Source organism: Capra hircus, chromosome 8, assembly GCF_001704415.2.
Source record: "Capra hircus breed San Clemente chromosome 8, ASM170441v1, whole genome shotgun sequence".
NCBI lineage: Eukaryota > Metazoa > Chordata > Mammalia > Artiodactyla > Bovidae > Capra > Capra hircus.
In genome coordinates, this window is record NC_030815.1 from 38,731,671 (window position 1) to 38,745,810 (window position 14,140).

Consider the following 14,140-nt stretch of genomic DNA (forward strand, 5'->3'; position numbering starts at 1 on the left):
CTTGAAGAAGTGGTTCAGTTCAGTTCAGTCGCTCAGTCGTGTCCGACTCTTTGCGACCCCATGAATCGCAGCACGCCAGGCCTCCCTGTCCATCACCAACTCCTGGAGTTCGCTCAGACTCACGTCCATCGAGTCAGTTATGCCATCCAGCCATCTCATCCTGGGTCATCCCCTTCTCCTCCTGCCCCCAATCCCTCCCAGCATCAGAGTCTTTTCCAGTGAGTCAACTCTTCGCATGAGGTGGCCAAAGTACTGGAGCTTCAGCTTTAGCATCATTCCTTCCAAAGAAATCCCAGGGTTGATCTCCTTCAGAATGGACTGGTTGGATCTCCTTGCAGTCCAAGGGACTCTCAAGAGTCTTCTCCAACACCACAGTTCAAAAGCATCAATTCTTCAGTGCTCAGCCTTCTTCACAGTCTAACTCTCACATCCATACATGACCACTGGGAAAACCACAGCCTTGACTAGACGGACCCTAGTCGGCAAAGTAATGTCTCTGCTTTTGAATATGCTATCTAGGTTGGTCATAACTTTTCTTCCAAGGAGTAAGCGTCTTTTAATTTTATGGCTGCAGTCACCATCTGCAGTGATTTTGGAGCCCCCACGAAAAAAGTCTGACACTGTTTCCACTGTTTCCCCATCTATTTCCCATGAAGTAATGGGACCGGATGCCATGATCTTCGTTTTCTGAATGTTGAGCTTTAAGCCAACTTTTTCGCTCTCCTCTTTCACTTTCATCAAGAGGTTTTTTAGTTCCTCTTCACTTTCTGCCATAAGGGTGGTGTCATCTGCTTATCTGAGGTTATTGATATTTCTCCCAGCAGTCTTGATTCCAGCTTGTGTTTCTTCCAGTCCAGCGTTTCTCACGATGTACTCTGCATATAAGTTAAATAAGCAGAGTGACAATATACAGCCTTGACGCACTCCTTTTCCTATTTGGAACCAGTCTGTTGTTCCATGTCCAGTTCTAACTGTTGCTTCCTGACCTGAATACAGATTTCTCAAGAGGCAGGTTAGGTGGTCTGATATTCCCATCTCTTTCAGAATTTTCCACAGTTTATTGTGATCCACACAGTCAAAGGCTTTGGCATAGTCAATAAAGCAGAAATAGATGTTTTTCTGGAACTCTCTTGCTTTTTCCATGATCCAGCAGATGTTGGCAATTTGATGTCTGGTTCCTCTGCCTTTTCTAAAGCCAGCTTGAACATTAGGGAGTTCACGGTTCATGTATTGCTGAAGCCTGGCTTGGAGAATTTTTGAGCATTACTTTACTAGCGTGTGAGATGAGTGCAATTGTGCGGTAGTTTGAGCATTCTTTTGCATTGCCTTTCTTTGGAACTGGAATGAAAACTGACCGCTTCCAGTCCTGTGGCCACTGCTGAGTTTTCCAAATTTGTTGGCATATTGAGTGCAGCACTTTCACAGCATCATCTTTCAGGATTTGAAGCAGCTCAACTGGAATTCCATCACCTCCACTAGCTTTGTTTGTAGTGATGCTTTCTAAGGCCCACTTGACTTCACATTCCAAGATGTCTGGCTCTAGATGAGTGATCACACCATCTTGATTATCTGGGTCGTGAAGATCTTTTTTGTACAGTTCTGTGTATTCTTGCCACCTCTTCTTAATATCTTCTGCTTCTGTTAGGTCCATACCATTTTTGTCCTGTATCGAGCCCATCTTTGCATGAAATGTTCCCTTGGTATCTCTAATTTTCTTGAAGAGATCTCTTGTCTTTCTCATTCTGTTGTTTTCCTCTCTTTCTTTGCACTGATCCCTGAGGAAGGCTTTGTTATCTCTCCTTGCTATTCTTTGGAACTCTGCATTCAGATGCTTATATCTTTCCTTTTCTCCTTTGCTTTTTGCTTCTCTTCTTTTCACAGCTATTTGTAAGGCCTCCCCAGACATCCATTTTGCTTTTTTGCATTTCTTTTCCATGGGGATGGTGTTGATCCCTGTCTCCTGTACAAAGTCACGAACCTCCTTCCATAGTTCATTAGGCACTCTATCTATCAGATCTAGGCCCTTAAATCTATTTCTCACTTCCACTGTATAATCATAAGGGATTTGATTTAGGTCATACCTGAACGGTCTAGCGGTTTTCCCTACTTTCTTCAATTTCAGTCTGAATTTGGTAATAAGGAGTTCATGATCTGAGCCACAGTCAGCTCCTGGTCTTGTTTTTATTGACTGTATAGAGCTTCTCCATCTTGGCTGCAAAGAATATAATCAGTATGATTTTGGTGTTGACCATTTGGTGATGTCCATGTGTAGAGTCTTCTCTTGTGTTGTTGGAAGAGGGTGTTTGCTATGACCAATGCATTTTCGTGGCAAAACTCTATTAGTCTTTGCCCTGCTTCATTCTGCATTCCAAGGCCAAATTTGCCTGTTGCTCCAGGTGTTTCTTGACTTCCTACTTTTGCATTCCAGTCCCCTATAATGAAAAGGACATCTTTTTTGGGTGTTAGTTCTAAAAGGTCTTGTAGGTCTTTATAGAACCATTCAACTTCAGCTTCTTCAGCGTTACTGGTTGGGGCATAGACTTGGATTACTGTGATATTGAATGGTTTGCCTTGGAAACGAAGAGAGATCATTCTGTTGTTTTTGAGATTGCATCCAAGTACTGCATTTTGGACTCTTCTGTTGACCGTGATGGCCACTCCATTTCTTCTGAGGGATTCCTGCCCGCAGTAGTAGATATAATGGTCATCTGAGTTAAATTCACCCATTCCAGTCCATTTTAGTTCGCTGATTCCTAGAATGTCGACGTTCACCCCTGCCATCTCTTGTTTGACCACTTCCAATTTGCCTTGATTCATGGACGTGACATTCTGGGTTCCTATGCAATATTGCTCTTTACAGCATTGGACCTTGCTTCTATCACCAGTCACATCCACAGCTTGGTATTGTTTTCGCTTTGGCTCCATCCCTTATTCTTTCTGGAGTTATCTCTCCACTGATCTCCAGTAGCATACTGGGCACCTACTGACCTGGGGAGTTCCTCTTTCAGTATCCTATCATTTTGCCTTTCCATACTGTTCATGGGGTTCTCAAAAGGTCAGGTGAATATGGCAAATGAGGCAAAAGTTCGTAACCCAATTTGTTCAACTTTAGAAGTGTTGGTTGTGCAATGAGTTGACAGCTAATGTGGTGGAGAAGAATTGGGCCTGTTCTGTTGAACAGTGCCAGCTGCAGACATTGCAGTTTTTGGTGTATCTCATCAATTTGCTGAGCATACTTCTCGGATGTAACGGTTTTGCTAGGATTCAGAACTGTAGTGGATCAGAGAGGCAGCAGACCACCAAACAGTGACCATGACCTATTTTTGGTGCAACTTTGGCTTTAGGATGTGCTTCAGAGCTTCGTTTTGGTACAGCAACTGAGCTGGTTGTCTCTGGTAGTATAAAATCCACTTTTTGCTGCATGTCACAATCTGATTGTGAAATTGTTCATTGCTGTTGTACAGAATAAGAGAAGACAACATTTCAAAATGACGTTTCTGATTTGCAGTCAACTCAGTTCGCTCAGTCTCTGTCATGTCCTACTATTTGCGACCCCAAGGACTGCAGTACGCCAGGCCTCCCTGTCCAGAGCCAACTTCCAGAGTTTACTCAGACTCATGTCCACTGAGTCTGTGATGCCATCCAACCATCTCATCCTTTTTCATACCCTTCTTTTCCTGCCTTCAGTCTTTCCCAACATCAGGGTCTTTTCCAATGAGTCAGTTATTTGCATCAGGTAGCCCAAAGTATTGGAGTGTCAGCCTACCATCAGTTCTTCCAATGAATATTCAGGATTGATTTCCTTTTGGATGGACTGGTTGGATCTCCTTGAAGTCCAAGGGACTCTCAAGAGTCTTCACCAACACCACAGTTCAAAAGCATCAATTCTTCAGTGCTCAGCTGTCTTTATAGTCCAACATACATACATGACTATTGGAAAAACCATAGCTTTGACTAGATGGACCTTTGTTGGCAAAGTAATGTCTCTGCTTTTTAATATGCCTTCTAGGTTGGTCATAACTTTTCTTCCAGGGAGCAAGTGTCTTTTAATTTCATGGCTGCAGTCACCATCTGCAGTGATTTTGGAGCCCCCCCAAAATAAACCCTCTCACTGTTTCCATCATTTTCCCATCTATTTGCCATGAAGTGATGGGAGCAGATGCCATGATCTTAGTTTTCTGAGTTTTGAGCTTTAAGCCAACACTTTAAGCTTTTTCACTCTCCTCTTCACTTTCATCAAGAGGCTCTTTATTTCTTCTTCACTTTCTCCCATAAGGGTGGTGTCATCTGCATATCTGAGGATATTGATATTTCTCCTGGCAATCTTGATTCCAGATTGTGCTTCATCCAGCCCAGTGTTTCTCATGATGTAGTCTGTATATAAGTTAAATAAGCAGGGTGACAATATACAACCTTGACGTACTCCTTTCCCTGTTTGGAACCAGTCTGTTGTTCCATGTCCAGTTCTAACTGTTGCTTCCTGACCTGCACACAGATTCCTCAGGAGGCAGGTGAGGTGATCTGGTATTCCCATCTCTTTAAGAATTATCCACAATTTGTTGTGATCCACACAGTCAAAGGCTTTGGCATAGTCAACAGAGCAGAAATAGATGCAGTCAACTCATGAGGCACCCAATTACTGACCTTTTTCACCTTTCCAATTTGCTTCAAATGCCAAATGACTGTAGAATGGTTGACATTGAGTTCTTGGGCAACTTCTTGTGTAGTTATAAGAGGATTTTCAATGATCTTCTCAGATGGTTGTTGTCAACTTCTGATGGCCAGCCACCATGCTTCTTACTTTCAAGGCTCTCATCTCCTTTGCCAAACTTCTTGCACCACCACTGTACTGTACGCTCGTTAGCAGTTCCCGAGCCAGATGCTTTGTTGATGTTGTAAGTTGTCTGTGCTGCTTTATGACCCATTTAAAGTCGAATAAGAAAATTGCTCAAATTTGCTTTTTGTCTAACATCATCTCCATAGTCTAAAATACATTAAAAATAAACAGCAAATAATAATTTATTAGCAATTGAGTGGCTACAGTCCAGTCCAGTTCAGTCGCTCAGTCGTGTCCAACTGTTTGCGACCTCATGGACTGCAGCACGCCAGGCTTCCCTGTCTGTCACCAACTCCCAGAACTTGCTCAAACTCATGACCGTCGAGATGTCCATCGAGTCAGTGATGCCATCTAACCATCTCATCCTCTGTCTTCCCCTTCTCCTCCTGCCTTCAATCTTTACAACATTAGAGTCTTTTTCAGTGAGTCAGCTCTTCGCATCAGGTGGCCAGAGTATTGGAGCTTCAGCTTCAGCATCAGTCCTTCTAGTGAATATTCAGGGTTGATTTCCTTTAGGATTGATTGGTTTGATCTCCATGCTGTCCAAGGGACTCTGAATTCAGAGTCTTCTCCAGCTCCACAATTGAATGTATCAATTCTTCGGTGCTCAGCCTTCTTTATGGCCCAACTTTCACATCATATGTTAGTACTGGGAAGAGCATAGCTTTGACTTTACGGACTTTTGTTGGCAAAGTGATGTCCCTTTTTAATACACTGTCTGGGTTTGTCACGGCTCTTCTTCCAAGGAGCAAGCGTCTTTTTAATTTCCTGGCTGCAGTCACTGTCCACACTGATTTTGGATCCCAAGAAAATAAAATCTGCCACTGTTTTCACTTTGTCCCCCATCTATTTGCCATGAAGTGATAGGACCAGATGCCATCATCTTTGCTGTTTGAATGTTTAGTTTGAAGCCAGCTTTTTCACTCTCCTTTTTCATCCTCATTAAGAGGCTCTTTAGTTTCTCTTTGTTTTCTGCCATTAGAGTGGTATCTTCTGCATATCTGAGGTGGTTAATATTTCTCCCAGAAGTCTTCATTCCAGCTTGTGATTCCAGCCCACCATTTCTCATATTCTCTACATATAAGTTAAATAAACAGGGTGACAACATATAGCTTTGACATACTCTGTTCTTAAGTTTGAACCAGTCCATTGTTCCATGTCCAGTTCTAATTGTTGCTTCTTGTCCTTCATACAGGTTTCACAGGTGACAGGTAACGTGTTCTGGTATTCCCATCTCTTGAAGAATTTTTCCACAGTTTGTTGTGATCCACACAGTCAAAGGCTTTGGCGTAGTGAATGAAGTAGATGTCTTTTCGTATTCTCTTGCCTTTTCTATGATCCGACGGATGTTGCAATTTGATCTCTGGCTCCTCAACCTTTTCTAAATCCAGCTTGTACATCTAGAAGTTCTCAGTTCATGTACTGTTGAAACCCAGCTTGAAGGATTTTGAGCATTACTTTGCTAGCATGTGAAATGAGTGCAGTTGTGTCGTAGTTTGAACATTCTTTGGCTTTGCTCTTCTTGGAACTGGAATGAAAACTGACCTTTTCCAGTCCTGTGGCCACTGCTGTTTTCCAAATTTACTAACTTGTTGAGTGCAGCACTTTAAGAGCATCATCTTTTAGGATTTTAATTAGCTCAGTTGGAATTCCACCACCTCCAGTAGCTTTATTTGTAGTAATGCTTTCTAAGGCCCGCTTGACTTCGTAGTCCAGGATGTCTGGCTCTAGGTGAGTGACCATACCACTGTGTTTATCTGTGTCATTAAGACTCTTTTCGCGTAGTTCTTCTGTTTATTCTTGCCACATCCTCTGCTTCTATTAGGTCCTTGCCATTTCTGTTCTTTATCATGCCCATCTTTGCATGAAACGGTCCCTTGGCATCTCCAGTTTTCTTGATGGGATCTGTAGTCTTCCCCATTCTGTTGTTTTCCTCTATTTCTTTGCACTGTTCACTTAAGAAGGCTTTCTCAGTTCTCCTTGCTATTCTCTGGAACTCTGCATTCAGTTGGGTGTATCTTTCCTTTTCTTCTTTGCCTTTCACTTCTCTTCTTCTCTCAGCTCCTTGTAAGGCTTCTCCCTTATGTGTGTGTGTTTATTTCAGTGTTTTTCATGTGTTTTATTTTAGGGATTTTATATTCTGTTGTAACCATTTTAATGCATGACTTGATCCCATTCAGGCCAGTGGCAGCCCCTTCAGCTGGTGCCTGTCCTTTTGACACATCTCTGATGTGTTTGAGCACTTCCTTTCTGGCACAAGATGGTTCCACTTTTGAGTATTTTCCTAGCCTCAGATTTGGAATTGGGCATATTTCTAGGGAGAACTGGTTGTTTTAGTGGATAATGGTATTCAAAAGCAAAGAGCTTGATGCTGAGTATGTTTTTCTTTATGTGTATCTTATTTGGACTTTCTAGGGCCTTTTGATTTCACAGCTTGGTGGTGTTTCCTGTAAGTTTTCAGAAATTATTTGCCTTAACTTCTTTTAAACATTGCTTTGATTCCCATCCTCCCTTTCCTCTGGGATTCCAGTTACTCATGTTAGACCTTTTCACTCTATCCCATATGTCTTATAAGCATTTTTGAGTTTTCTATCCCTGTTTCCTTTTGTGCTTTAATTCTCCAGATCTATGATTTTTCTTCTGCTGTTTTTACCTTTGTATTAAGCTGTATATGTATGAAAATTCTTAACAGCAGTTATTATTTTCAGTTCTAGGGTTTCTATTTGACACACTCTCTCTTTGTTAATAGTGTGTACTTGTCTAGTGATACCCTTGCTATCATCTGTGTTTTTGAATAATTAATATTTATTTTAAAATTCATGCCTGGTAACTCCAGTATCTGGGTCACCTAGGTATCTGATTCTGTAGTGTTCCTTCACCCCTTCTATCCTTCACCATTTATGGTTTTTTTTTTTTTCTGTAGGAAAGCAAATGATTATCTGGTTATAAAGTTATAAAAATGTTAATATTCTTGGATTCTCTGAAACGGAGTTACTTGATCTGTCAACATCAGATAACTTTTGCTAAATTTAGTTGTAATATGCAACCCCTGAATCTCAGTGGATTACAACAGCAAAGGTTTATTTGTTGCTCATGTTACATTCTGGTTCCTGGGTAACTGCAGCTACGTCCCATGGTTATGATGTTCCATGTGTCTTATTCATCCTGGGATCCAGGCTGAAGAAGCCCCATCAGGGACATAGCGATCTCAGGGCCAAAGTTAACGGGAGAGGTGGACCATGTGATGGCTCTTCAGGGTCCGTGTGTCTCCCATTCACAGTCAGTTGGCTGAAGCAATTCATGTATGTGCTGCTTCCACAGGAGGCACTGTAAGTTATGTGAGAGGGAAGAGTGAATAATTGGGGACAGTAATATAATTTATCTTGCTTTCCGAAAGAAAAAACTCCTATATTTGAAAACTGTGTATGCATGGAGATGTTAATGTGGAATTATTAATAATGATAAATGTTATGTGTAATAATAAGGAACTTTATGATATATTCAGTAATTATGCAGTTATTAAAATGATCATTTAAAAATTATTTGGCTGCTTTGGGTCTTAGTTGTGACAGGCAGCATCTTTTCACTGCAACGTGCAGGCTCTCTAGTTGTCGTGTGCGGGCTAAGTTGCCCTGCAGCATGTGGGAGCTCAGTTCCTGATCATGGAACCTGCATCTCCTGCATTGAAAGGTGGATTCTTAACCACCGGACCATGATCATTGTGATATTTTAAATTATCATTGTAATAACTAGCAACATAGGAATATGTTTAGTACAGTGTTAGTTCAGTTCAGTTCAGTTGCTCAGTCGTGTCCGACTCTTTGCGACCCCATGAATTGCAGCACGCCAGGCCTCCCTGTCCATCACCATCTCCCGGAGTTCACTCAGACTCAACATCCATCGAGTCCGTGATGCCATCCAGCCATCTCATCCTCTGTCGTCCCCTTCTCCTCCTGCCCCCAATCCCCCCCAGCATCAGAGTCTTTCCAATGAGTCAACTCTTCACATGAGGTGGCCAAAGTACTGGAGCTTCAGCTTTAGCATCATTCCTTCCAAAGAAATCCCAGGGTTGATCTCCTTCAGAATGGACTGGTTGGATCTCCTTGCAGTCCAAGGGACTCTCAAGAGTCTTCTCCAGCACCACAGTTCAAAAGCATCAATTCTTCAGCGCTCAGCCTTCTTCACAGTCCAACTCTCACATCCATACATGACCACTGGGAAAACCATAGCCTTGACTAGACGGCAAAGTAATGTCTCTGCTTTTGAATATGCTATCTAGGTTGGTCATAACTTTTCTTCCAAGGAGTAAGCATCTTTTAATTTCATGGCTGCAGTCACCATCTGCAGTGATTTTGGAGCCCCGAAAAATAAAGTCTGACACTGTTTCCACTGTTTCCTCATCTATTTCCCATGAAGTGACGGGACCAGATGCCATGACCTTCGTTTTCTGAATGTTGAGCTTTAAGCCAACTTTTTCACTCTCCTCTTTCACTTTCATCAAGAGGCTTTTTAGCTCCTCTTCACTTTCTGCCATAAGGGTGGTGTCATCTGCATATCTGAGTGAAAGAGAAATGTAAAGATTATACATACCCTATCAGTACATCTGTGTACACACATACGTTTATAAGTCATACATAAGTTGAAGACATAAAAATGATAATAGTTATCTTCGGATGATGGTCTTGTGAGTGGTTTTTTATTTTTAAACTTAAAATTTTTACATTGCTGTTATCTTATTATTAAAAGCAATTTTGTTTCCCACAAGATTATTTTTCATTTAAAAGAATCATATACGTTTATCAAAGAAATGTTGGAAAATATAGAAAAGAGGATTAAAAAAACGAAACTCTTGACCTATCTCCCCAGATCACCATAGTAACTATTTTATGTATGTTAAAAAATTCCAGATTAACCTCATATTGTTGTCATGTTTCATTTCAGGTCCTGAAAATCCTTGGTTGGTCCAAGCTTATGTCTCAGCAGCTAAACACCCATTTGCTTCGGTGGTGGCTCAGGAGGTTTTCCAGAGTGGAATCATTCCTTCAGATACTGACTTCCGGATCTACAGGGACTTTGGGAACATTCCAGGTATTGTCAATTATTATGGACTTTTCTGTGACAATGATCAATTAAAAACAAGTCTTACTTTTTGGAAGTTTGTGAGTAAGCAGCATTTTCTGAGAGCAGATTTTTATGTGAGAACTATATATACTGACTCACTGAAAGAGAGTTCCTGATAGTCTCCTTTTCTTTTAAACTCCAATTTACTTTAAATGCTTCCTTTTTTTAGAACATGTCATCTTGGCCCACAATGTGACAGAAGAACAGGGGAGAACTGTTTAGCACTTCATTCTCAAAAGATGGTAATAGATCCTTCAGGGATCTTTTTCATTGTTACCTTGCTTTGCCAACTGCCCTGGGGACTTGTACAGCTTATTTAAAGTTAAAATTTGGCTCTGGCCTGGCAAGGATGTAGATGGCAAAGTTTTGATGACCTCCCATGCCAGTATTCCTACTCCTTGCTGTGTGACTTGTAATGCCCCAGTCATTATATATTGAATTATGTACCATAGCTATAGGTTCTGTGAGAATTTCATCATTCCTTCTTGAATGTGACAAAGCAGTCATGCTGCTGCTTTGATGTCTTTTAGGAATTTAATACATTAAACAAAGAGGCCTTAAATTGAGGTCAATCTTTAAAGTAAAATGACTTTTTTTTTTTTTTCTGTATGTCTTAGGAATAGACTTAGCTTTTATTGAGAATGGATACATTTATCACACCAAGTATGACACAGCGGACAGAATTCTAACAGATTCCATTCAGAGAGCAGGTTGGTATTCTCATTTAGACTTTTGATATTAAGATGGAATATTATGGATGACCTGTGAGCCTATAGATACTCTGTGTCCTGTGCATTAGGGAGGCAGTGTGTGGTGTGAATGAAGTGGGGCTTTGGAGTTCGACGAGGCTTTGAATTTTAGCCTCAAAGTCTAGTTTAGCAGTTAAGAACCTAAAACTATTTATTATGAGGAATTTGAAAGGGAGTTGACCTAGGGTTATGAAAACATTGCTGAGTATTCAGAGTGTAGCCAAAATGGAAGCTGTACATTGGAGGTGGTACAAACACATATTCGGGCAACTTGCCCAGGTATGGAAAAGTTACATTGATCCAAGGTTGTGTGGTGAGGACAGGTGAACCAGTTATATAGGACAGGTGTCAGGACAGGGGAGTTAAAATGTTTTCCAGTGACATCAGTAGTAGTCAGGGGAAGTGAGTCTGAGGCTGAGCCTTGCAAAGAGTTGGGATCTGGCACAGTGGGAAAGAGCCTGTTCGAGTAAGAGCTCTGCGTGAGTAGGGCTTGTTTGGGCCGAGGACTGTTAGACTACAGTGTGAATGGAGGCTGCATTTTTCAGACATAGAGGGAAACGAGGCAGAGGTGTATGGGGGTAGAGAAAGCTGTAGATGGCTTCAAAAGTCAGCAAGCGGATGCTGTAGGAATAAGAGATCATTAAAGGCCTGCATATGTGAATGAATGATGGTTTAAAAAGCTGTCAGTCTGGTGATGCAGTATGGAGTGTATGGGAGAGAAGGGGAGAGAGCCAAGAGTCAGGGCTGTTCCAACAGTAATTTTAGTGTGGCATACGAAGACCTAGACTGTAGTGCTGGCAAAAGATAGACATGAAAGCAAGGGTGGAAAACTAGGTACATTTTGAATGAAAACTCAACAAGACTTGATAGGTTACATAGCAGGGATGCATCGGATGGATGGCAGCAAGCAAGACCTCAGAGGGTCAAGCCTGGCTGGCCCGGGAGAGATGACACCACTGACCATAACTGGACATGGGAAGGCGGCTCGCCCAGAGCAGTAGTGAGGAGGGCACGAGGCTGTGAACTCTGTCAGACACGAGACAGAGGGCGTCTGTGAACTGACCAGATGAAAACGCAGATGCACCATTAGAGACCATGGCAGAACTGGGTGGGTTTGGAAATTAAAGGCACTGTCAAAACCATGGACGTCTGGAGAATGGAAATGGTTTTTGGAAGAGTGAAACAAACCTGAGCCTAGGGGGAGATGCATTTGAAGGCGGCAGGAGAGCCAATGAGAGAAATCCCACAGTGAGACAGTGTGGTGTCCTCAGTGAAAAGAAGAGGAAGTCCAGGATGGAATGAGCATCAGAAGATATGCCAGCCATTCAAAGCTTCTTATAATTCTTCATTATAAACTCAGTCACTGATTGATGTAACAGATACTTATGACGGCCTCTGAGGTGCCAGCTTCTGCCTGACAATGACTCAGCCCACTCTCCAGCTTCATTGCAAAATACTCTCGCTCCTCATTCTGGACATTTCTCCCCTCCTTGGGGCCTTTATCTACACAGGTCTCTAAACAAAGTCTCTTCCCTGTCGTAGCTCCTATCCATCCTTTAGCTAGAAATTCACTTCCTCAGGTGCTTCCCTGATTTCTCCAACTCCACTAGTCTCCCTGATATGTTCTTAGGGCACTTTCTCCATACTGTCTTTCTTTAATTGAGGTATTACTGACGTTCCTTATTATTATTTTTAATATGTACTTATCTGGCTGCATCGGGTCTTAGTTGTGGCACACAGGATCTTTCATTGGGGCATGCAGGCTTGTGGGTGCAGGCTCCAGAGCATGGGCTCAGTAGAGTGGGCATGAGGACTTAGTTGCCCCATGGCATGTGTGACCTTAGTTCCCTGAACAGGGGTTGAACCTGCATGCCTTGAATTGCAAGGTGGATTCTTAACCACTCGACCAGCAGAGAAGTCCTTGTTAATTCTTAATACATGTGTAATAACTTGTTTGGTGTCTGTGAGCTTCTTGAGGTTCTTGGTTCCCCACTGAATTTCTATGTCAGAGCAGTGTCTGCTATGTTAAGTATATATTAAATGAATAGAGACTGAGAAATAGCTGTTGGGTTTGTCACCAGCAAGGGTACAGTTGATCAGGGGGTAGCTATAATAAGTAGAAGAGAAAGGATGAAGACCAGGTCACTGAGCTTCAAAGCAGAGAAGAAACAGCACATAGGGCATGGACCTTATAAGAGATAGTTAGCAAGAAAAACGGGCGAGCAGTAGGATGGTTAGAAAGCTGTTTCTGTTCATAGTCTTTCTAGGTACTCCTTGACTCCAGCAGTGGATGGTTTATTCAGCGTTGTTACCTTTCATTTCTTTTTACTAATAGGTGACAACATTTTAGCAGTTCTTAAATATCTAGCTACATCTGATATGTTGGCTTCTTCTTCTAAGTATCAACATGGAAACATGGTCTTCTTTGATGTGCTTGGCCTGTTTGTCATCGCTTACCCATCTCGTGTTGGCTCAATAATTAACTATATGGTGGTGATGGCTGTTGTTTTATACCTGGGAAGGAAATTACTGCATCCCAAATATAAGAGTAAGTATTTTCCTCTAAAACTACAATTCTGGATGGGTGTAGAGTTTACCTAAAGTTTTTTGGCACTTTTCTTGTATCTTTCTAAGAAGTTACAAATCTTAAGAAAAATAACATTTGATTTACACTGTTGTAAGAAATTTCTTGCATAAAGGACAGAAATGGTATGGACCTAACAAGAGGTGGCAAGAATACACAGAAGAATTATACAGAAAAGATCTTAATGACCTAGATAACCATGATGGTGTGATCACTCACCTAGAGCCAGATATCCTGCAGTTGAAGTCAAGTCGGCTTTAGGAAGCATCAGTACGAGCAAAGCTAATGGAGGTGATGGAATTCCAGTTGAGCTATTTCAGATCCTAAAAGATGATGCTGTGAAAGTGCTGCACTCAGTATGCCAGGAAATTTGAAAAACTCAGCAATGGCCACAGGACTGGAAAAGGTCAGTTTTCATTCCAATCCCAAAGAAAGGCAATGCCAAAGAATGCTCAAACTACCGCACAATTGCACTCATCTCACACGCTAGCAAAGTAATGCTCAGAATTCTCCAAGCCAGGCTTCAACAGTACATGAACTGAGAACTTCCAGATTTTCAGGCTGGATTTAGAAAAGGTAGAGGAACCAGAGATCAAATTGCCAGTAAGTATCTGTTGGATAGAAAAAGCAAGAGAGTTCCAGAAAAATATCTGCTTCTGCTTTATTGACTACACCAAAGCCTTTGACTGTGTGGATCACAACAAATTGTGGAAAAATTCTTCAAGAGATGGAAATACCTCTGCCAACCATACCTACCTCCTAAGAAAACTGTATGCACATCAAGAAGCAACAGTTAGAACCAGACATGGACCAACAGACTGGTTCCAAATTGGGAAAGGAGTACGTCAA

General features: G+C 41.8%; 1 protein-coding gene across 1 annotated transcript in view; it reads left to right on the plus strand.

Moving 5' to 3' along the window:
• The window catches only part of ERMP1 (endoplasmic reticulum metallopeptidase 1), a 62,183-nt gene that overhangs the window by 19,688 nt on the left and 28,355 nt on the right, over positions 1-14,140 (plus strand). Inside the window, exons 5-7 of the mRNA XM_005683759.3 lie at positions 9,779-9,925; positions 10,576-10,668; positions 13,043-13,255. Coding sequence (XP_005683816.2) covers positions 9,779-9,925; positions 10,576-10,668; positions 13,043-13,255 — 453 coding nt within the window. The remainder of the gene's footprint in view (positions 1-9,778; positions 9,926-10,575; positions 10,669-13,042; positions 13,256-14,140) is intronic.